We start from the raw sequence: 25,681 nt of genomic DNA on the forward strand, positions 1-25,681 counted from the left end.
ACAGTATTTGCGCAGGGATTTTTCAAACGCAATTTTGTGTGGAAAAAAAAAACAGTTTTTAATTTTAATGCACTAAAACACACTATATTGCCCAAATGTTTGATGAAATAAAAAAGATGATCTTCTGCCGAGTACATGGATAACAGACAGGACATTTAAAATTAAATCAAATTCAGGTCTGTGCTGTGGCCGTCATTAAGGCACGGATGTCAAGTGGTTAAAGCAGAGTTCCACTCATTTATTAAAAGTCAGCATCTACAAAAAGCATAGCTGCTGACTTTTAATAAACAGACACTCACCTGTCCCACGGTCCAGCGATGCAGGAGCTCCTCTCCCCCTACTCTCCGCAGTGCCGTCATTGCAACTGTGGGCGTCCGACTGTGACAGCTTGCGGCTCCAGCTGATCATGCACTGCGCTTTCGCAAGTCGCGATGCGCTCTCCTAGTAGCCAGGTAATCTTCTGGGACCTGTCATGTGTCCCAGAAGATTGTGGAGAGGGAAGGGGCTGCCTAGGGGGAAAGGAGGAATTGCCTAGGTGGCGAGAAGATGGAAGGAGGAAGTGGTACAGGAAGTACCTGTCAAAACCAGGTACCCACTCCCCCCCCCCCAAAAAAAAGAAAGGAGATGTCAAACATGGCATGTAAGGGGGTGAGGAGTGCTTAAGGCAGAAGAATAGTTTGTTACCCTTTGCTACCACTTTAAAGCTTAACTGTTTGCTTTTCCTTTTCTGAATGTTCTTCGTAGCAGATCCTATCAATATATTCTGTTCCGTGAACAGAATAGTATATTATTGCATTTACTAGTCATTTACAATTTGTCCACTAAACTGCTTTGCTGACACTGCTGACCTATCAGCATTCACTGTGTATCTCTAGGGAAAATCTTTTTTGACCATTTTTAGTCAATTTTTTATTGCTGTCTCCGTCCCCATTGAAAAGATGCACCCTATCTGTTTGTACTGGTAGCTATTGCCATTGTTAAAGAAAGTGAGGGAAATTTTAGAGTTTTTCCCAGAACAAGAAGTGAAGGAGAAATTTTTCAATGCGGACACTGTTCCAGGTACAACTGTCTAAGCCCCTGTACACATGGTTGGAGATTTCGACAACCAAATCCGTCTGATTTTGTCCGAAACTGTTGCATACACATGGTCGGACTAAGTTGTCGAAAAATCTGATCATTCAGAACGTGATGACGTAATTTAGTTACGATGGGACTACGTTCAGGCTAGTAGCCAATAGCTTTGATGTAGGAATTCGATCTGAGCATGCGTGGCACTTGGTCCGATAAAAATTCTCTACACATGATCGGAGTATGTCCGATTGAACCAGTTGGTCGGGAAATATTTCCAACAAGTTGGAAAATTGGGTCAGACGGATATTCCGACGGAATCAGTCCGATGCATACCACACACAGTCGGATTATCCGACAACACGGTCCGATAGGACGCATTCTGACGGATTCTCCGACCGTGTGTACAAGGGCTAAGAGAGCAATTCCCCTCCATTGGGCAGATAGATTTTCTATAATATACTGTGGTGTCTCTGGGGCAGGAAGTGAAGAGACATTTACCCAATGGTAAGCAGCAAAAAAAGTTGCAGGTTTTTTAACCCTTCCTTACGCTATCAAAATCTAAAAAAAATACGTTTTGCAAAGCATAACTTTCAGTTATCTTACTCAACCTTTTGAAAACTGATCGAATGAAACCAAAGAGTGTTAGTAGTTTAACAATTAAGTTTAGATCATGAATACAGCTAAAACTGTGCTTGATGAGCTAACAGTTGTGAGCTGTGATTCTTGCACATGTTATGACTGATCACCACCCAAGGCACTCAGCATTCCAGTCACCTTATACCTTATACACACAATGGAAAGTGATTTGTTCTGAACTAGTTCATTTTCAGGGATTAATGATCTCCGGCCTGCAGGCCCGTCTGTATTTAGTACATCTACAGAATTCTGCTCTCCCAATTTTTAGAAAAATGGCTATCAATTTGCTGACTAGTCATCCAGGAATCATTGACAGGCTTGGATCTCAGAAGTACAAATCACCTGCCTTTAAGGCTTGGTGGAGACTGGGGAGTAATATTATATCATTTATCATTAGTGTCTCCAGGAATGAACTCTGACCAGATCTTAAAAGCTGGATTAGAAATTCATGCTGTGTCTACATATTTCCCATATTTATAGAAAAGTGCTTCTATTGTACACTTTGGTATGCATATTAAATGTTCTTAAGATTTATGACAGAGCAAAAATGATGGCACATCCATCTGTTATTTATTACTGTTGGAACGATCCTCTGCCAAAAGTGAATGGGTCAACCATTTATTATATATGAATGTAATGAGAGTAGTGTTGGGTTTCAGAAGTCTATATGTAATGTGGGCATGTGTATGTATTATAGCTGTAAGAGCCTAAAAACCAAGAGTGTGGAGAGTGGGAAGTTTTACTAGTCATGCAGATGACTACCTCCTGAAACTTAACCACATCAGCTGAGTAGTTTATACTGTACCTGCACCTATTGCAGCGGAATGCCTTTAAACAGTGAATAAAAACTTGGCTTAATAATAGACCAGAATTTGGATAGAACTGGTGATCTACTGAGACCTAAAAAAAAAAACAAAAAAAAAAAACCTCACTGATTTTCCTCTTTAACACACATTTTAAAATGTAATCTCAATTTTGAGTAGAGGTGATCTTTAACATAATGTATGATCATCTGATGTGATGACTTCTTTGGTAGTAGTTCTTTGTTCAAGACTTGGCGGGGTAGTATGGCAGAAACAACTTATTTTCACACAGCGAACCTACATAATCCATGTGGACCATCCTATATCATTGCTATTATTACACAGTATTCTTCAATAAAACTTGAGAAGACAGAGATTTGATTTATCCTTAGGCTGGACAAATATATTCTTATCCGATTTATTCTATCCGATATAACAGATGTGAAGGGCCCTGGCACTGAATAGTTGTTAAAAAAAAGAAGAAGAATGTAAATGAAATCAAATTGTTATATGCAAGTTTCAACTTTAGAAACATATATTTACCTTTTGGCTTTCTGTTTGACCACTGCCCCAAGTGTATTCTCTACAGCAGCCCGGAGCAATCTTTAGTGATTCTACCAACATGTCCACATGGTATTATGCATTTAGCAGTTGGTTTTAAAGTGGATTTGACATATATTTGCATACACTCTTGATCTTGTTATTTGAGTGACAGGATGTATATGTTCTTTTTCAAATTAATATGCTCTATTATCTTTTTTTTTTTTTTATTTATTTTTTTTAGTTGGTTCGTCTGTGTAATGAAGGCGCACGGAAAATGGAGCGGATGGAAATGATGGTGACATTAAATTCTCAGCTGGAGTTTAAAATAAAGGTATTTTCTTCACGACTTACTCTTTCATTGCCACTTTAGGCCACATGCACATGGACGTAAAACAAAAAAAAAAAAAAAACACTTTTAGAGGTGTCTAGCTTTTTATTTTATTTTATTTTTTTTATGCCTAAAATGCACATGCAGATGTTTAACACATTTTTGCATGCTGCATTCAGGGGTGTGTCAAAAAAAATACTTGCAATCCAGAAGCGATTTTTCCCTTGGCCTCCAAAGCATCTGATCAAACCGATTTCAGTAAGATCAGATGTATTCACAAGCCAGTAAAGGCTTGTTTACATCAAACTGAAACCATAAGTCACAAAATTCTTGTCGCTTTTGGTTTCTGACATCGCACAGTGGGAGGAACAATATCCATTTCTCACACTGTATCCGGGGAAGCCGATGCTGCCGATCACATCCTTACATGACTCCCTGATGGGATGCGGGATCCCAGTAGGTGAGGTGTGATAATTATTACACTATCACCTTTATGGTAACTGTTTTATTATAATTTATTCCACAATAACACTGGGTCTTTTAATACTTAGTCACTATAGAGTGATTTGGTAGAGCACTATTTGACACATAGGTAGCGCCACTCACCCCTTCACATCTTTCTTTCTATATCCTACAGCCCTATTATGTATTTTTTTTGGGAGGCTGCAACCTTCACACACGTCCTAAGCGCAGACCTTCCTAATTATTTTTTTTTACTTAGGCCACATATACACGGCTGGTTACAGCCTGCGGATACCAATGCCTAGAATCATGGATTCTTGCTACTGTAGTGAGTGTGTATATGTGCGTGAGTGTGTGTATATAATGACAGGCTGACAGTGGCTGCCGCTATTTACATGTTGCTGCACACAGAGCAGATAGCTGCAGTTATGGCCATTCATACAGCAGCTATTTGCTCTGTCTTCAGCTACATGTGAACAGTGTTAGCTGCTGCCAGCCTGTCATTAGTCTAATTAAGCTGAGTGGCCTCTGTTATTCGCATGCCCTGTTCATCCCAGCCTCAAGAATCCGCTGATTCTTGCCACTGGAATCCACAGGCCATGTGAAAAAAGCCTTCTATGTTAAATATGACTTTATTTGCTTGGCCCCCCTTCAGATATGGTTCTCATCCTTAAATAAGCATTACTTTTAAGGCACTATTTTCACAAAGATCGTCAATAGATAAACTTGCAACAGTTTTCACATATTCAGCACTGAACTTGCAACAGTTTTCACATAGTGGGCTGAAATTCAAGATACCCACCCTAACCAAAGGTACATAAATACACAACAAGTGTTGTGAAAATCAAATTATGCCCCCCAAAAATGGCAGAAAAATGTAACGGAGTATGTGCACATTAGACTTGTGTAAATGTTACGGTAGTAGTCGAAGTGACTTAAAAAAAAAAAAAAAAAAAAAAAGACTAAAATTTAGAACTTGCTCTAAAACCTTTTGCACACATAAGAACTGGTCAGGAGAATGTTTACATTGGAACAGTGATATTTTTTGGGCATTGTCGTAAAGAAATTACCACATTTTTCAAAGTAAATCTGCCTCACTACTTATGTTTTGCACCATTCTGCTTCCACTGGAAAAGTCATCCAGTTGATCTCAACAACCAATTTAAATTCCAAAGATAGAATGTATGTGATAAAGCATCTCAGCCATCTACAACTTACTAGCACAATGTAAATATTTTAGTGGAAACATTTTTTTGTTCAAAGCTCTCAGAGCACTGAAGGAATGTGAAGGTGTCATTGCACGATTAATCTGCATTTTCCATAGCGATCACTTAATTTGTTTTCACTTCTAAGTTTATAACCATTGTGTGTATTTTAGGAAAGATTTCAAAGTAAACCAAACTTTCCTGTTTTCCACACTCATTATTCCTGCAAATCACCTGGGATGACTCTTGTTATTTTGACTTCATCTGTCTACACTTTCACTAACATAAATTGTTACCTTTTAGTTTAGAGCACTAAACAGCTGTATTATGAAGCATTTAAAGCGGAGGTCCACCCTAAAATGGACCTCCGCTCATCGGAATCCCCCCCCCCTCCGGCGCCACAATCGGCACCTTTCAGGGGGGAGGGGGGTGCAGTTACCTGGATAATCCAGGTAACTGCACCCACTTCCGGGCTAGCTCTCTGCGGAACGAGCGTAGGTTACGCCCCCGTTCCGCAAGCGCCCGCCCCCTTCAGCAAGTGCCCCGCTGCCTGCTGGGAAACACACAGCTCCCAGAGGCAGCGGGGACCGTCCGGATTGCGCCGCGCGGCTCGCGCATGCACAGTAGGGAACCGGGAAATGAAGCCGAAAGGCTCCATTTCCTGATTCCCATACCCAAGATGGCGGCGGGACCCGGCAGCCGAGCGAGCGATCGGCTTCGGGTGCCGACATCGCGGGCGCGCTGGACAGGTAAGTGTCACTATTTAAAAGTCAGCAGCTGCAGTATTTGTAGCTGCTGGCTTTTAAAAAAAAAAAAAAAAAATGCGGAGTCCCGGTGGACTCCCGCTTTAAACCATCAGTTCAGGTAAAGCTGACATTTTAGATTATTATAGGAAATGAAATGTTACGCCATCAAACAAGTTCACCTTGCACACAAATTAATGGTCTACAGTGCTGCCGTAGTCATAACAAGGTGGGCATTATTCTCTCTGGTGGATTTAAAATAATACAGTTATAAATATCTATTTGGACACAGGCACAATTTTCATACTTTTGGCTCTGCGTGCTATCAGAATAAAATGAAATAAAACAATCCAAATGACTTTCAGCTTTAATTCAAGGGTTGAACATGAATATCAAGTACAAAGTTTAGGAACTGCAACCATTTGTATTTGTATACAGTCCCTCCATTGTCAGGGGGTCAAATGTAATAGGACAAATGAATATAATCGTAAATAAAATGTTAATTTTTAATATTTTGTTGAGAATCCTTTACTGGCAATGACTGCCTGAAATCTGGAACCCATGGACATGACCAAAGACTGGGTTTCCTCATTTCTGATGCTTTTCCAGGCTCTAACTGCAACTGTCTTCAGTTGTTCTGTCTGTGTGTCTTTCTGCCTTTAGTTTTGCCTTCAGCATGTGAAATGCATGCTCGATTGTGTTGAGATCAGGGCATTGCAGAATATTCAACTTATTTTCCTTCAAAAGCTCCTGGGTTGCTTTTGCAATGTGTTTTGGATCATTGTCCATCTACTGTGAAGCGCTGCCCAATCAACTTTGCTGCATTTGGCTGAATATGAGCTGACAGTATATCTCTAAACACTGCAGAATTCATCTGGCTGTCTTCTGTCACATCAATAAACATCAATAACCCAGTGCCACTGGAAGCCATGCATGTCCATGCCATCGCACTGCCTCCACCATGTTTACAGATGACATTGTATGCTTTGGATCATGAGCTGTTCCAAGCCTTCTCCACACTTTTTTCCTCCCGTCATTTTGGTACAGATTAATCTTAGTTTCATCCGTCCAAAGAATGCTTTTCCAGAACTGGTCTGGCTTTTTTAGATGTTTTTTGGCAAAATCGAATCTGGCTTTTCTATTCTTCATGCTTAATAATAGTTTGCACCCTTGTGGTGAACCCTCTGTATTTGCTCTCGTGAAGTCTTCTCTTTATTGTAGACTTTGATAATGATACGCCCACCTCCTGGAGAGTGTCCTTCACTTGTCTAGATGTTGTGAATGGGTTTTTCTTTACCATAGAGAGGATCCTGCAATCATCCACCACTGTTTTCTTCCATGGACATCCATGCCTTTTTATGTTGCTGAGCTCAACAGTGTGCACTTCTTTCCACAGAATGTACCAAACTGTTGATTTGGCCACTCCTAATGCTGCTTATATCTCTCAGGTGGATTTGTTTCATTTTTGAACCCTTACAATGGCCTGTTTCGCTTGCATGGACAGCTCCTTTAAACGCATGATGTAGGTTCACAGCAATAGATTCCAAATGCAAATACCACATTTAGAACCAACTCCAGATCTTTTACCTGCTTAATTGATAAAGACATAACAAAGGAGTAGCCCACACCTGGCCATGAAACCGCTTTTGATTCAATTGTCCAATTACTTTTGATCCCTTGAAAAAGGGAGGATGGCTATTCTTAAGAGCTGTAATTCCTAAACCCTTACTCTGATTTGGATGTACATACCCTCAAATTAAACCTGAGAGTTTAAAATTTCAGTCCATATCCATTATATAACTATAGCTTGAATATGTTCTGGTAAATACCACAAAGAAATGAAACTTGTGCTGCATGTGTCCAAATATATATGGACCTAACTATATATTTTATATTAAGGAGGATGTAACCGCAAGAGTGTGATCACTTTAAGAAGGGTGGTAGCACCCAAAACTCCAAAGCAGGCAAGAAACTTTGAAAAGGAGATCTTGCTGCTGTAGTCCCCAAAAGATATAGGAAACCGGTGGGTGATTTTACCTACTAGACTGTGCCTATAGCTACTGGCTGAACAAGTCAACCATTTAAAAGTTATCTGGAGAAATTTAACAACTGACCTTCTAGAAATGTTAGGTGCTTAGTTATTAAAGTTGTGCTCCAGGCAGGGATCTCCCTCAACAAACAATACCCGCCTCTTCTAATTGTTGCAGTAATAACATCACCACTTAATGGCCAATAACCGTTATTTTAAAAGAAGGTCCCACATTCAAAGAAAGATAATGAGTTAGTCACCACATTCCGGATAAGCAGAGAAAAAAGACAACCCCCTAGAGAGTGGGACTTTAAAAAGTGACTAGAAACTCATGAATATTAAAATAGAAATGTCTTTATTATTGTACAAACAATTTCATTATTAAAAACTAGAAATGATCATTTGGAATATATACAAATACATGTAAGCATAGATGGATGGAGATACATAAGTGACAACTCTTTTTTTTATAAACTTGACCCAACGTTTCCAGCTTATTGCCCTTCCTCAGTTGTTCTATTCAAGCATAAAGAGTCAGAAGTCTGTAACAGCATATGTATATAAATAGTTTGCAATTATAAAACATAGCAGCAAATGGAAATCATGCATAGAAACAAGAATATCTTCAAATTAAATCCGTCTGATATCCCACACGACCATTAAACAATGGCAGGACAGCTAAATAGATGTTAAGTAAGGGGATTTTCAACCCTCGTCACTGGATGTTGCCAGCGAGGATCCTGCAAAGACCAGTCAAGAGAGACCCCCCAAGAGGTGATCTAAATGGTACAATTAAAGAAAATTGAATCCTATGCTCATGGGGTGTATATGCTATACATGTACACCAGCAAAGAAACATTAACAATAAGTATCTGTGAGCAGGTTAGTAACACATGGACAGGAACATACCGTAAAATTATAAGGGTGACCAGAAATATTAACTAGCGCCCAAACAATCTGTGTACAGAAGACAGGAGGGTATGTTTGATCCACCAATCCAGGAAGTATTCCTGAGTAGATAACAGATAGATTGGTATATAACCGCTAAACACTAAATGAGTAAGGGGCATATCAAAAACAAAATTTGGACAGTATTAAAAAGAGAAAGAATATAAATACCTGACTGGTCAAAGTACCATTCGTGTCTAATGCGACCAGACCCGTGGCAGCTAACTATGTGGTCTGTCAGTGGCTCAGATATAGTGCAAGGACGACGCTCGCACATGCAAAGTGTCTGGCTAACGTAATGACGTCACTGCACCCACAATGCTGATGGTCGCCTCTGTGTGACGTCACCACTTACGCGATGCATAGTAGATGAAAATGCAACCTAGATGGAAAAAAGAAAGCCAAGCATGCACAGTGAGGACTGGAACTCAACGAGATCCCCTGTTTGCAGAGCGCTAAGCCCAATCCCAGAAGGAACGGAACTCCGCGCTGAGCGAACACCGATGCAGGATCACCGCCAAGCAGTGAGAAAGGGGCGGGCGCCTCCAATGCTCAAAGAGCATATCAGAGTTTATAACAGTTATTTCACATTTGAACGTTTATCTGACAAATTAAATCACATGCTAATGTCTTATTATAGTTTAGGACTATGGCGTTTAGAGTTTCCCATCAAAGTGTCCAGTGTACACAGCTATATTATGAAATGCTTCACGCATCAGTCAACCATTATTACAAAAAAGCCAAATTATATTACAATCCCTGAAAGGGTTCTCATACAGCTTGCCTCTTAGATGCTTGAATGCTTAATTAAGTCATTTAACACATACACACACACACACACACAGCAAATATAATAACGTAGAAGATTCTGAAAGTAAATTACTTGCGAATGACTAACTGGGTTCTGTCATGCCTATTGTGGTGTTTGTCATTTTTCGTTCTCTTGCATGCTAGTCATTCTTTCTCTTCTTACAAGACGCTCCTTAATTACATGTCAAATAGTGTTGAACCTGAGGGAAGATCTGCCACGTCCTAACTCATCTTAGCTATTTCCTACCTTTCTTAGGCTGTGTTGCCAAATGCAGTGAATGGTGTGACGGTTTTCCTATTGTTTACGTTTTTCCGGAGTGAAAACAATTTGCATGGCCCCTTAGGATCCAGTTGAATATGAAACATTTAAGAGAGTGAATCATTTTCTGTCTTTTGGAATGCAATGTATTATTATAAGATGCCAGGTACAGAACAGCAATTAACAAGTTTGGATAATCATTTGAAAGAGAATGCATTCCTTCCTCAAATAATTAAGTTAATTTTAATAATTGTGTGAGGCTTCTAGCTAACTGCAGTACAGGTTTTCTCTAATTACACAGTTGACACTTTGTGAGACTACATTGTAGTCTCACAAAGTGTCAAAGTGTGGCTGTTTTTTAGGGTTGATAATTTAGATTTTTGCTAGCAATTAAACCTTTCAAGACCACTAGTAATAGGTGATATCTAGAACATAGCAGCACCAACACAACAACATGGAGGTTGAGGTTTTGACAACAACCATCCAACATAATGAACAATCTGTTTAAGCAATATAATTTTTATTTTATTTTAAATACATGAGGGAAATGGGCTTTTTCTTTCACCAAGGAATGGTTTGGAAAGGGCAGCAGAGATGGTCCTATGTGATTCTTATGAAGGCAAGTACAGTGGAACCTTGGATTATGAGCATAATCCGTTCCAAGAGAATGCTTGTAATCCAAAGTACTCACATATTAAAGCAAGTTTCCCTATAGAAGTCAATGTAAACTAAGATAATTCGTTCCGCATTGACTTCTATTACACATGCAATACCGTATGTGGCCAGAGGTGGGGGGGGGGGGCCCCAGAGAACCTCGGAAATACTCGGGGACAGCTCGGAAAGCCTCAGAAAGTATTTTTGAGTGTTTTCAAGTATTTCCGAATGGCTCCACACCGTTCCGAGTGTCCCCGTCACCCCACACCTCTGGCCAAATGCTGTACTGCAATGTCCATTAGCTTGAATTCTTCTGGTTTTGTGAGACAACACTGGCAAACTGAGTGAGAAATTGTAAAAAAAGTTGCTTGTCTTTCAAAACGCTCATTAACCGCGTTACTCGTAAACCAAGGTTCCACTGTAGATCTGTTTGTTACCTAGAACAAGGTTGTAGGTGTAGTCATAGAAAACCATGTGACTGAAATGGGGCTTAGAGACACAGTTAACACGGCACTGTCTGTTTACTTTATGAATCACTGTATGCTAATCAAATTTGGATTTATTGACTATAAATGGCATGAAAACAAAAACTATTGTATCAAGATAAGGATTGCTTTACTGGCAAAGTAAAAATGAATACACAAAAGTATTTTTTTTTTTTTTTTGGCACAAGGCATTTGTTCATCAAATCTGTATATTGCCTACATTAACACAAAGTTCATGTCTGCAATTATCTCTCACAAACATCCCCTAAAAATATCTCTTGTAATCTCTCTGGTGCAGTGAACAATATTACTGTATCCTGGACATAATAAAATAATACCTCATTGGGAATACAGAGGTTAGCCAACAATGACTAAACATATGGAATGTCTTGTAATGTAAAGTGTTTTGTAATAAAACAATATGTTAGGAGATGTGAAGACATGCTCTTTGTATCCTTAGCAGTACCTCTTATAGTGTAGTTGCTTTTCATCACATCTAATGCTGCGTACACACGATCGGAAATTCGGCCAGCAAAAGACCAATTAGAGCTTTTCATCAGAAAATGCGACCGTGTGTAGGCTCCATTGGACTTTTGCTGGTGGAATTTCGGCCAGCAAAAGATTGAGAACATGTTCTCAATTTTTCCGACGGAAGACGTTTCTATCAGAAATTCTGATGATGCGTGGCAATTCCGACGCGCAAAATTCCGATGCATGCTCGGAAAAAATTTGATGCATGTTCGGAAGCACTGAACTTAATTTTAGCAGCTCATCGTAGTGTTGTACGTCACAGCGTTCTTGACGGTTGTAATTTGGTGTGACCGTGTGTAGGCAACACAAGCTTGAGCGAAATTCCGCCGGAAAAACCATCCAAGGCTTTTCCGATGAGAATTCCGATCGTGTGTACGCGGCATAAGGCAATGCTTATTAGCACGGGGCCATTAGTCCACTGTCCATCAGTTTAATGCTCACTTTCCCCAGGCTTCTTTTTATGTATGCTAGACGTTGGTGTACCTACCACATCTTTTTTTACACCTCGTCCCCCCCAAAAACATCTGAAAAAACAAAGTGTTGCTCTGATTTGTGGGTGTAGCCAAATTGCTCTAACAGTGACTACGGTATAAAATGGCATAGTTAAAAAACAAATACTCAGCACACATATGACACAGTTCGCGTACCCACAAAACCTGCTTTAATGACTATGCCAAAAGTGAGAGTCTAATAGACATATATACACATTAATTTTAATAAAATAAAACCGTTCCATTACATATACAGATCCCCCAACACAGACCACTCAGTACACATGAACTCTTCCACCATAGACCATAGACCCCTCAGCAAAGACTGCCCCCCCCCCCCCCAGTATAGATCTTTTAGTACAGACCAACTCCCTTACCCTCCACAGACCCCCCCAGTACAACTTTTCCAGCCCCCCCCTTCCTCCAGTACAGACCCCTCAATGCAACCCTTTCAGTACAGTCGGACCCCAAGCACAGACCCCTTGGTACAGACAGACACCCTCCCCACAGCATAGAGCCCTTAAAACAGATGGACCCCTCCAGCACAGATCAGCCTCCCCAGCACAGACTGACAATGCCCCCCCCCCTCCCCAGCACAGACCCCTAAGTACAGAAACATCCCAGCACACATATGTATCAGTCAGTTTTTCTTTAATGCTTTCATTTATTTATCAAGGTCATGGTATAGCTAGTAGTCATTACAGTCAACAACACTGTGGGCACTGACAGGTGGCACTGTGGGCACTGACAGGTGGCACTGTGGGCACTGACAGGTGGCACTGTGGGCACTGACAGGTGGCACTGTGGGCACTGACAGGTGGCACTGTGGGCACTGACAGGTGGCGCTGTTGGGCACTGACAGGTGGTGCTGTTGGGCACTGGTAGGTGGCACTGTTGCCTAATGCTAGGTGGCACTTGTAGGGAGCACAGGTGGGCACTAAGGAGCTGGCGGCAGCTCGCAGTGATCGGGACTGATGTCCCTCCCACTACCGCTGGTGATGGGCTTTTTTCTTTCTCTTCGAGCTGTCAGTGCGAGGTGAAACAATAGTCAATTACCGGCTGTGTTGACATCGCTGATCACAGAGAGCGCCCTTCAGGGGGCACGCAGGCCGCTCCTGCATGGAACAGCATCAATAGACGTAGTCCAGGTAATGCAGGTTCGCGCTGTAGTCGTCATTCGGCTATAGCGCGGATCTCAAGTGGTTAATGTTGTTGCAAAGCCTAAATATTTTCTTGCCTTAATGCATTCCCTACATTAGGGTAAAAAATGTATAGGTATAAGTATTGCCCCCTCACCCCCTTAAACTTACCTGAGCCCTCACTTGATCCAGTACTAGGATTTGCTGTGGCAGTGGGAGCCACTGCTGTCAGTCAACTCCCTTGATGAGGGAATGGCTGAACTATGTTGTCTATGTCTATGGACGCAGGAGTGCCGGCAGGGACCACAGAAAAGTATTGGGGCCACTCTGTGCACAGAGCAAGTATAACATGTTTGTTATCTAAAAAAAAACAACTATATGTTTTACAACCACTTTAATAAACTTACAAATGCTAAATAAAGATATAGGGCTGTAGACCTCAGCCCTTACCATCTTTTCTGTGGTTTTCTTTGTAAGCCTTTGTTTTGCAGTCTGTCTCCAGATTCTTCCCTCTCTGGGTCCTGTTTTCAGGTGGCTCCATTCTCGCCTAAGATTCCTTGGAGCCACCTTTGTATGCATCCCAGCTGGCACCTATACATGCACTTAGAGGTAGTCAGGTGGCAAGCTGGTCCCCTGTCTCCCCCTTCTCTCTGTGGCTGAGCTGTCTTTTCCCTTCTGGACGGTGTCACTCAGGACCCGCTCTTCCCCACCCAGAAGTTCTGGGAAGCAGTGCTCTGTGACCTAAAACCAGTGGCGATGATTTATTTAATAATATATGTTTTGTGCACAAAAATAAGCACATTATGTATTGGGGAATGTCAAATGCGTTGTAAGCAATTAAAAAAAAAAGTGTGTTTTAATATCACTGTAATCTTTGTTTATGGTTTATTATATCAGTGTTTTATGGTAATTGCTTAATTTATTTATGTCCATTATAAAACAAGGCAGGGAACAATGAGAATGTTTATAGGGTAGTAAACAATAGCCACCGATCATTTTTTTTTTTTTTTTTTTTTTTTTTTAATGAATCAGTTCAGTGAAAAGTAAATGATGAGTTACTGCACCTTCCGCAAATTCGTTTTGCCCTGCTGCAAAAACCTTTGTGATGCTAGAAAAAAAACGTTATTCAATTCTTATTGAAACACTAGACAAATAGCAAAGGTAATTAGTGCATATTACATTTATTATCCAGTTATTATCTAGTCTATGCAGTCTTCTACAAAATACGTGCTTAGTTTGATGTCTTTGGTGTATCATTCTGGCTCACAACAGTCACAGAATAATACTACATTCACTTGATTAATATATCATATCAAAAAGTCAAAAAGTGCATAGCAATAGTTGTTTATGGATTTTAGGTGTTAGAGAATGTCATATTTGAAATTCCTTTGGATTTCAGTTTAGGGGAGAAAAATGTAAACACCACCAGTTCTTTTTTTAGTCTCTAACCCTTGCTTTTTGAAAAGCAAAGATAAAACCAATGTTATACAGTATAGCAAAAGTTTTATACCTAGATTCTATTTTGGCAAAGGATTGGTTAAGTTGGCCCGCTGCATTGACTCCTCACAGGAAACGGTCGACTTTTATTTAGGAAAGGAGTTACCAGTGCTGGCGCATTGCCCTTCAGTGTCTTGGCACAGCGTAAAGACATTTGATCAGGCATCCACCAGTCCCATGGTCTGGCTTAGAACCAAGAGATCCATTACTTTTCTCTTTGTAGTCATTAACCCTTCATTATAGTATTACATACTGATAATTAAATGGGTGCGAGGTGACAATAAGACATTTAAAAAAAGGCAGAACAACTTTAATGGTTATATAATCAAGTTCTGATTTATTTAATTTATTTGCTTACCCATACTTTTCAAATTTATTACTTTTCGACTTTGCCATCTTATAATGTGGCATTTTAACCATATACCAGTTTGTGAGTCATATAGACGTAACACATGTAGACAAGCCCCATTAAATGTTATTTCATAAGTCTTTGTTAGTAATATAGATCCTCCCTGGGTTGAGCGATGTAACTTGGACAGATCTGGTATTCACAAAGTTTTTGGACCTCTCCCCCTCTCTTTCCTGATCTATTTGTCACCTGTGCAGCATTTTCTGGGTATTAATTGGGTGGTAGTGTTATGTTAACATTCACAGAACATAACCCTTACCTTATTCAGGAAAATTCTGTAATAATAAAGTAATCTATATACAGTATCTCAATAAATATTTTATTATACCTTTTCATGTGACAACACTGAAACGTGAAGTAGTGAGTGTACAGCTTGTATAACAGTGTAAATTTGCTGTCCCCTCAAAATAACTCAACACACAGCCATTAATGTCTAAACCACTGGCAACAAAAGTGAGTACACCCCTACGTGAAAATGTCTAAATTGGACCCAAAGTGTCAAGATTTTGTGTGGTGAACATTATTTTCAAGCACAGCCTTTATCCACTTGGGCATGGCATTCACCAGAGCTTCACAGGTTGCCACTGGATTCCTCTTCCACTCCTCCATGACGACATCACAGAGCTGGTGGATGTTAGAGACCCTTGCGCTCCTCCACCTTCCATTTGAGGATGCCTCACAGATGCTCAATAGGGTTTAGGTCTGGAGACATGCTTGGCCAGTCCATCACCTTTACCTTCAGCTTCTTTAGCAAGGCAGTGGTCATCTTGAGGTGTTTGGGGTCGTTATCATGTTGGAATACTGCCCTGCGGCCCAGTCTCTGAAGGGAAGGGATCATGCTCTGCTTCAGTATGTCACAGCACATGTTTGCATTCATGATTCCCTCAATGAACTGTAGCTCCCTAGTGGTGGCAGCACTCATGCAAGCCCCAGAACATGAAACTCCCACCACCATGCTTGACTGTAAGCAAGACACACTTGTCTTTGTACTCCTCACCTGGTTGCTGCCACACACGCTTGACACCATCTGAACCAAATAAATGTATCTTGGTCTCATCAGACCACAGGACGTGGTACCAGTAATCCATGTCCTTAGTCTTCAGAAAACTGTTTGCTGGCTTTTTTGTGCATCATCTTTAGAAGAGGCTTCCTTCTGGGACAACAGCCATGTAGACCAATTTGATGCAATGTGTGGCGTATGGTCTGAGCATTGACAGGCTGACCCCCCCCCCCCCCGCCACTTCAACCTCTGCAGCAATGCTGGCAACACTCATACGTATATTTCCCAAAGACAACCTCTGCATATGATGCTGAGCACGTATACTCAACCTCTTTGGTTGACCATGACGAAGGCTTGTTCTGAGTGGAACCTGTCCTGTTAAACTGCTGTATGGTCTAGGACACTGTGCTGCAGTTATGTTTCAGGGTCTTGGAAATCATCTTATAGCCTAGGCCATCTTTATATAGAGCAACAATTCTTTTTTTTTAGATCCTCAGAGAGTTCTTTGCCATGAGGTGCCGTATTGAACTTCCAGTGACCAGTATGAGAGAGTGAGAGCGATAATATCAAATTTAATACACCTGCTCCCCATTCACACCCGAGACCTTGTAACACTAACAAGTCACATGACACCGGGGAGGGAAAATGGCTAATTGGGCCCAATTTGGACATTTTCATTTAAGGGTGTACTCACTTTTATTGCCAGCGGTTTAGACATTAATGGCTGTGTGTTAAGTTGTTTTGAAGGGACAGCAAATTTACACTGTTATACAAGCTGTACACTCACTACTTTACATTGTAGCAAAGTGATATTTCTTCAGTAGCAAGCTGCTTGCTATGGGGGCACTGGTGCATGCTCACGCCTGAGCTCTGCTCTATGCATCTACAGGACACATAGAGCCATGGTTCGGCCCTGCCCTCTGCACTCTCCTCATTGACTATGATTGGCTCTTGCTGCTATGTCTCAGCCAATGAGGAGAGAGAGCCTGGGACAGCCGAGGCTCCTGTGCACATCGCTGGATTGAGATGGGGCTCAGGTAAGTATTGAGGAGACTGCAGCACATAGAAGGTAAAAAACTTTAAGCTATTACAACCACCTTATCTGTCTGTTCTGAACTTGGACTACAGAATGATTTGTCTTTATAAAGATCTGAGAGTGAGAGTGGTTGAGTAGTTAAGCAAAAGACACCAGGCAGGGCCCCAAGAACTGAAAGACTATGTGTGTGCGCCACTACATTAACGATTGCAGTTGGGGTATTTTATATGAGTCCTCTTTTGCACATTGTAATTTTAATTTATTATATGGTCCTTTTATTATCTTTCCACTGACCACATACACTATGCTTCTTTAGCCATTCCCATTGGTGTCTTCCTCGCGGTGGTTACTGAAGCGGGGTGAGCTTACATCCTATGTAGAGGACACCGGCATTTTCTCCAAGAGAACAACAAAACAACAAGTCTACTTCCTCCTCTTCAATGATGTGCTGATCATCACAAAGAAAAAAAGGTAATTTCTGCCTTTTTATACAAATATCATATCTCTGCACCAGTGGGATGTCAGTGCCTGGCGGTTTGTCTTCAGTTCAGTCAAGAGCCTGTCTAGCTAATGGCCAAAACATGTCAGGAATAGTGATGGACGAACTTCCGACGGGACGTTTCGCGAACGCGAAATGCGAACGGACCCAAACGTTCGCGAAACCGAACGTTCGCCGCGGGCCCCATTGACTTCAATGGGAGGCGAACTTTGCAAACCTTCATGTCGAATTTGCGGCCACGTGGTAATTATTAGGGGGTAAAACGTAGTCCCACCATCTGGACAATGACATAATACATGTATGAGGTGAATTTGGGATCGATAACTACAAGCATTTTTATTTTATTTGGGAAATTGTTCTAACAATTCAGGACTATGGAGCTAATGAAGGCAATGGAGGAGAGGGAAGGTCAGGGACCAGGGTAGGCAAAGAAGAGGGTGCAGGAGATGATCACCAGCAGCGTGACATACCGGAATGACACATGCACCGTGATAGAGGCATCTGACAGCAGCACCGTAATACAGAGCACTGACAGCAGCACCGTGACATACAGCGCTGACAGCAGCACCGTGACATACAGCGCTGACAGCAGCACCGTGACATACAGCGCTGACAGCAGCACCGTGACATACAGCGCTGACAGCAGCACCGTGACATACAGCGCTGACAGCAGCACCGTGACATACAGCGCTGACAGCAGCACCGTGACATACAGCGCTGACAGCAGCACCGTGACATACAGCGCTGACAGCAGCACCGTGACATACAGCGCTGACAGCAGCACCGTGACATACAGCGCTGACAGCAGCACCGTGACATACAGCGCTGACAGCAGCACCGTGACATACAGCGCTGACAGCAGCACCGTAAGCAGCCCCAGGAGGAAGTCAGCACAGCACAGGGATGGTGTGATCCCCTCATAATAAGAACCCCCAGGAGGAAGTCAGCACAGCACAGGGATAGTGTGATCCCTTCATAATAAGAACCCCCAGGAGGAAGTCAGCACAGCACAGGGATATCATAAGCAGCCCCAGTAGAAATATGACACCGCTCAACCTCTTCAAAGAGGAGGGTAGGGGCATATAGTACGGTGTGCTTTTTTGGGTCAAGGAAGTGAGCCAAATGAATTAAGAAGGTCTGTGTGCTTGATTAAAAAAATAGTTTATAGACATATACATGGTCTACTGGTCACATGTGTTGAATTCCTCCGAGATCCATGCCTCATTCATTTTTAGAAATGTGAGGTAGTTAACACTGTGGTGAGCTAGGCGAGTACGCTTATCGGTCACAATCCCCCCTGCTGCGCTGAACGTCCTTTCGGACAGGACACTGGATGAGGGGCAAGCCAACAGTTCGATTGCAAATTGGGCAAGCTCTGGCCAGAGGTCAAGCCTGCCCACCCAGTAGTCTAGGGGTTCATCACTCCTCAGAGCGTCCACATCGGCCGTTAACCCAATGTAGTCGGACACCTGACGGTCTAGGCGTTCCCTGATGCTGGATCCGGATGACACCTGTCGATGGGTCGGCTGAAAGAATGACCTCATATCCGAAGTCACCAACACATCTTCAAACCGGCCTCTTCTTGCAGGCGCTGTTGGATTGGTACCCGCAAATCCTTCTCTGGGAGTGGGAATTGCTCCTCTGCCAGCGCACGCAAAAGCAGAATGCAGCATTTCTCGAAGCAAGGCCTGGAAGTGCTGCATTCTGACAGCCCTCTGCGACGGCGGTAACATTTCCGCCATTTTGTGTTTGTACCGGGGGTCTAAGTACGTTGCCACCCAGTACTGGTCCTTGACCCTCATGCTTTTTATACGGGGGTCCCTATTAAAACACTGGAGCATGAAGGCCCCCATTTGCACTAAAGTGGAAGCGGTGTGGTGGCCTGGCTCCTGCTCATCATCCAGGATAATGTCGTCCTCTTCATTCTCCTCTCCCCATCCTCGCACAACAGGGATCCCAGAAAGGTTTAAAGCATGCTCTTCTTGCTCCTGCTCATCCGCCCCGGCACCATCCTCCTCTGACTCCTCATCAGACTCCTGTTGTTGACTTGTCTCAGATAGAGTAGCCCCCCCTGGGAATTCATCCAGCATTGCGACTTCCTCATCTTCCCGCTCCTGCTCCTCCACAGCCTGATCAATGACACGACGCAATGCACGCTCCAGAAAGAAGGCATAAGGTACCATGTCACTGATGGCGCCATGGCTGCGACTGACCAGTTTGGTGATCTCCTCAAATGGCCGCAGAAGTCTGCATGTGTCGCGCATGAGCAGCCACTGGCGCGGTGAAAAAAAACCCAGCTCCCCAGAACCGTTTCTTTCGCAGAGTTCATACAGGTAGACGTTAACTGCACGTTTCTGCTGGAGCAGCCTATCAAGCATATAGAAGGTTGAGTTCCATCGCGTCGGGCAATCGCAAATAAGACGTCTGACCGGCAGATGGTGTCGCCGCTGAATGTCAGCAAGGCGAGCCATGGCCGTGTAAGATCTTCTGAAATGGGCCGAGATTTTCCTTGCCTGCCGCAAGATGTCCTGGACCCCAGGGTATTTGACAAGGAATCGCTGCACGACCAAGTTTAAGACGTGTGCCATGCACGGCACGTGCGTGATTTTGCCCTGTTTCAATGCGCTAAGCAGATTGGCACCGTTGTCACACACCACTTTACCAACTGTCAAATTGAGCGGTGTTAGCCACTCATCTGCCTGTGAACGCAAAGCTGAAAGGAGTGCCGGGCCAGTGTGGCTCTTTGCTTCCAGGCACAACAGACGCAGCACGGCATGGCAACGTCTCACCTGGCATGTGGAATAGGTTCTGGGGAGCTTGGGCGGTGCAGTGGAAGAGACGCTAGCAGCGGAAAAGGAGGAGGCAGCTGAGGAGGAGAGGGAGGAGGATGGAGTAGGAGGAGGAGAAGAAGAGTCAGGCCTGCATGCAATCCGTGGCGGTAAAACCAAATCTACACGGGTGCCACGGGTTACATGCTTGACGGCCGTCAGAAGGTTCACCCAGTGGGCAGTAAAACTGATATACCTTCCCTGCCCGTGTTTGCTAGACCACGTGTCTGTGGTCAGATGTATCTTGGCACCGACACTGTGTGCCAGAGATACATTCACTTGCCGCTGAACATGGCCATATAGCTCTGGGATGCCCTTCTCTGAGAAATACTTCCTTCCTGGGACCTTCCATTGTGGTGTTCCAATGGCCACAAATTTGCGAAAGGCCTCCGAGTCCACCAGTTTATATGGCAGTAGTTGGCGGGCTATGAGTTCTGACAAGCCAGCCGCCAACCGTTGGGCAAGAGGGTTATCCGGCATCATCATTTTTTTACGCTCAAACATTAGGCCCACGGAAGCCTGCCTTTTTGCAGAAAAATGTGAGCTTGGCGTGATGGAAGGTGGAGTGGAGGACAATTGTGAGGAGAGAGGAGAAGGAGAAGTAGAAGACGAGGCTGGACGGTGAGAGCCTGCAGTGTGGCTTTGTGTGTTCCGTTGCTCCCACTGGGCTCGGTGATGGCTGCTCATGTGCCTTCTTAAGGCGGTCGTCCCTAGGTGAGTATTGGGCTTACCGCGACTAACGCGTTGACTGCAAAGATTGCAGATGGCAACGCTATTGTCAGCAGCGGACACGTTAAAAAAAGCCCACACTGCGGAGCCATGTGCCGGTGTCCTGGGAGCGCCAGATGTGACCGTACATGGTCGATGACTCGCTCCTGATACATTTGCAGTCTGCTTTGTCCCTGCTGTGCAATGTAAGTCATTGCTGCTTCTCCTCCCTATCTGCTGGTCCATATCTCCCTCTGAACTCCCCTCCTCTTCCTCTCTTGTGGGCACCCACGTGACATCACTAGACACGTCATCATCAACGTCACCTTCCCCACCGCTATAAGTAGAGATCTCGGAGTAGGCAGCAACACCGGGGACCAACCTCCTCCTTGGGCTGATCTGGGTACTGGCGTCAGACTGCTGAGTAGCGCTTGTTGCTACCTCCTCTTCCTGATCCAATACCAAGAGTGGCTGCGCATCAGAAATGTCCTCTTGATATGGATCGGAAAATAATTCCAGTGACTCAAGCGGAAGGTATGTGGTGGTGGTGGTGGTGGTCGTGTTGTTGGTGGTAGTGTCTTTGGGGGTGCACATAGCAGAGAGTGAAGAAGAGGGTGCAGATCGAGAGGATGAGGAGGGTGCAGAAGAGTAAGGCTGAGCGAGCCACTCAACCAAGTCTGGTGCATCCTTTAAAGTAATTGAACGCACCTTCTGCAACTTCCCACTTTGGCTCAAGCCTGTTGCTCCTGCCCTACCCCTACCACCCCTGCGGAAGGGCCTGCCTCTTCCTCTGCATGTCATTTTTTAAATGACCCTGTGACAAAACTCTTAGTCCCTATACCGCTGAAGGACTGCTGCAGTATAGGTGAGCGGTCAGCAGTGGTGCACGTCAACCCTATCTATTGTGGACCTATAGCGGTCCTTACAGAACAGCAGACTGTACCGCACTCAAGCCTATGTACCGTAGCACCCTATACCAAGTTACCAGTCCTTATAAGAACTTTTGTGGACCAAGCAGGTTGTGTATTAGTGTTTAGCAGACTGTACGTCAGTCCCTATACCGCTGAAGGACTGCTGCAGTATAGGGCAGCGGTCAGCAGTGGTGCACGTCAACCCTATCTATTGTGGACCGATAGCGGTCCTTACAGAACAGCAGACTGTACCGCACTCAAGCCTATGTACCGTAGCACCCTATACCAAGTTACCAGTCCTTATAAGAACTTTTGTGGAACAAGCAGGTTGTGTGTTAGTGATTAGCAGACTGTACGTCAGTCCCTATACCGCTGAAGGACTGCTGCAGTATAGGTGAGCGGTCAGCAGTGGTGCACGTCAACCCTATCTATTGTGGACCGATAGCGGTCCTTACAGAACAGCAGACTGTACCGCACTCAAGCCTATGTACCGTAGCACCCTATACCAAGTTACCAGTCCTTATAAGAACTTTTGTGGAACAAGCAGGTTGTGTGTTAGTGATTAGCAGACTGTACGTCAGTCCCTATACCGCTGAAGGACTGCTGCAGTATAGGTGAGCGGTCAGCAGTGGTGCACGTCAACCCTATCTATTGTGGACCGATAGCGGTCCTTACAGAACAGCAGACTGTACCGCACTCAAGCCTATGTACCGTAGCACCCTATACCAAGTTACCAGTCCTTATAAGAACTTTTGTGGACCAAGCAGGTTGTGTATTAGTGTTTAGCAGACTGTACGTCAGTCCCTATACCGCTGAAGGACTGCTGCAGTATAGGGCAGCGGTCAGCAGTGGTGCACGTCAACCCTATCTATTGTGGACCGATAGCGGTCCTTACAGAACAGCAGACTGTACCGCACTCAAGCCTATGTACCGTAGCACCCTATACCAAGTTACCAGTCCTTATAAGAACTTTTGTGGAACAAGCAGGTTGTGTGTTAGTGATTAGCAGACTGTACGTCAGTCCCTATACCGCTGAAGGACTGCTGCAGTATAGGTGAGCGGTCAGCAGTGGTGCACGTCAACCCTATCTATTGTGGACCGATAGCGGTCCTTACAGAACAGCAGACTGTACCGCACTCAAGCCTATGTACCGTAGCACCCTATACCAAGTTACCAGTCCTTATAAGAACTTTTGTGGAACAAGCAGGTTGTGTGTTAGTGATTAGCAGACTGTACGTCAGTCCCTATACCGCTGAAGGACTGCTGCAGTATAGGTGAGCGGTCAGCAGTGGTGCACGTCAACCCTATCTATTGTGGACCGATAGCGGTCCTTACAGAACAGCAGACTGTACCGCACTCAAGCCTATGTACCGTAGCACCCTATACCAAGTTACCAGTCCTTATAAGAACTTTTGTGGACCAAGCAGGTTGTGTATTAGTGTTTAGCAGACTGTACGTCAGTCCCTATACCGCTGAAGGACTGCTGCAGTATAGGGCAGCGGTCAGCAGTGGTGCACGTCAACCCTATCTATTGTGGACCGATAGCGGTCCTTACAGAACAGCAGACTGTACCGCACTCAAGCCTATGTACCGTAGCACCCTATACCAAGTTACCAGTCCTTATAAGAACTTTTGTGGAACAAGCAGGTTGTGTGTTAGTGATTAGCAGACTGTACGTCAGTCCCTATACCGCTGAAGGACTGCTGCAGTATAGGTGAGCGGTCAGCAGTGGTGCACGTCAACCCTATCTATTGTGGACCGATAGCGGTCCTTACAGAACAGCAGACTGTACCGCACTCAAGCCTATGTACCGTAGCACCCTATACCAAGTTACCAGTCCTTATAAGAACTTTTGTGGACCAAGCAGGTTGTGTATTAGTGTTTAGCAGACTGTACGTCAGTCCCTATACCGCTGAAGGACTGCTGCAGTATAGGGCAGCGGTCAGCAGTGGTGCACGTCAACCCTATCTATTGTGGACCGATAGCGGTCCTTACAGAACAGCAGACTGTACCGCACTCAAGCCTATGTACCGTAGCACCCTATACCAAGTTACCAGTCCTTATAAGAACTTTTGTGGACCAAGCAGGTTGTGTATTAGTGTTTAGCAGACTGTACGTCAGTCCCTATACCGCTGAAGGACTGCTGCAGTATAGGGCAGCGGTCAGCAGTGGTGCACGTCAACCCTATCTATTGTGGACCGATAGCGGTCCTTACAGAACAGCAGACTGTACCGCACTCAAGCCTATGTACCGTAGCACCCTATACCAAGTTACCAGTCCTTATAAGAACTTTTGTGGAACAAGTGAGTTGTGAATGTTTAGCAGACTGCAGCAGAAGGGCAGCAGTCAAGTATAATATCCTTTCTATATTTGGAAGAAAGAATATTATACATGTACAAGCCTATTACTGTACCACTGATACCAGTCCTGAAAAGAACCTTTGTGGAACTAATAATAACAGCAAGTCTTTAAAATTACCCTCACTGCCTGACAACACTGCTTCCTTCCTGTCCCTATACAAATTGGCAAAAAAAGAGAACGATTAGTGGTTACTGGAACAGCTCTTTTGTGGACCTTGATAGTAACAGCTAATGATGATGATGATGATGATGATGATGAAAGACTAATCTGGCTGTCCCTGTAGCATACACCGTCCTTTCCCTTTCTCTAAACTAACAAAAGACACTCAGGCTGCTGCAAGAATCAGCAGCACAGCAAACCTATCAACACCTAACACCTATACCAGTCCTGAAAAGAACTTTTGTGTACCAAATAGCTAGTGGTTTATCTCTCCCTACTCCACACAGGAACCTGTCCCTATCTTAACAGAAGAAAGAATGTAAAATGGCCACCGGATCGGGTGTATTTATAGGTTAGGGGGAATGTACAAGTGTCCATGTGCTGTCATGTCTCAATTGGCTGTCCTGTATCACATGATAAACGTGTCACCAAAGGTTAAAGTTCTTGTATACATTAAACACGTAAGTCCGCCGCGGCGAACGACGGAAAAAGGCGTTCGAACGTGCGGACCGCGAATGTCGGAAATTCGCCGCGAAACGACCGCCGGGCGAACCGTTCGGCCATCACTAGTCAGGAAGTTACAAATGTCCGCTCTGAAGAAATCCCCTAGATTCCTAATACAGGAAAGTTTATATTCTCACATAGCTGTTTATTTCAAATGACCCATCCACCCAAAACTTATTATACAGTTGTAGATAGACACTGAAGAGTTGCCTCTCATGGATTCTAGTCCTTCATTGACCTGCCTAGCTGCTTGTACTGTAAAGTCAGTTGGTTTCTAACAGCTCACCTACCTGGTATGTGCTAACATTCAAAGGCCTTCAGGCTGCAAAGATTCTGCTTATAGAAACTAAGGTATGCCTCATTTACACTTGAGCTTAGAGGAGGTGATAACAATACATGGCTGAGCCACGTTTTTACTGTCCCACAGCTGCTTCCACTTAATCTGCAGAGGCTGAAGGTATACACATGCCAAAGCAGTCTTACCACCCACTGGAATTGACCGTCGAGTAAATGCATCTGGGCTGCAACTGCCTTTGTGCGCAGATAGCTTTTCAGCAGACCAGCATTTCTTTCCTCATGTAAAAATGAGCCCTTACACCTCACTGATTTGATGCGCATTTCCCAAACTGCTA

The 25,681-nt window shown here is 43.8% G+C and overlaps 1 protein-coding gene across 1 annotated transcript in view; it reads left to right on the top strand.

The window, feature by feature from the left end:
* ARHGEF26 (Rho guanine nucleotide exchange factor 26) overlaps window positions 1-25,681 on the top strand; it is a 219,390-nt gene that overhangs the window by 145,096 nt on the left and 48,613 nt on the right. Inside the window, exons 10-11 of the mRNA XM_077488153.1 lie at window positions 3,295-3,384; window positions 17,396-17,550. Coding sequence (XP_077344279.1) covers window positions 3,295-3,384; window positions 17,396-17,550 — 245 coding nt within the window. The remainder of the gene's footprint in view (window positions 1-3,294; window positions 3,385-17,395; window positions 17,551-25,681) is intronic.

This window comes from Lithobates pipiens, unplaced genomic scaffold, assembly GCF_037356315.1.
Source record: "Lithobates pipiens isolate NorthernLeopardFrog02 unplaced genomic scaffold, aLitPip1_a1.2 Scaffold_18, whole genome shotgun sequence".
Taxonomy (NCBI): Eukaryota; Metazoa; Chordata; class Amphibia; order Anura; family Ranidae; genus Lithobates; species Lithobates pipiens.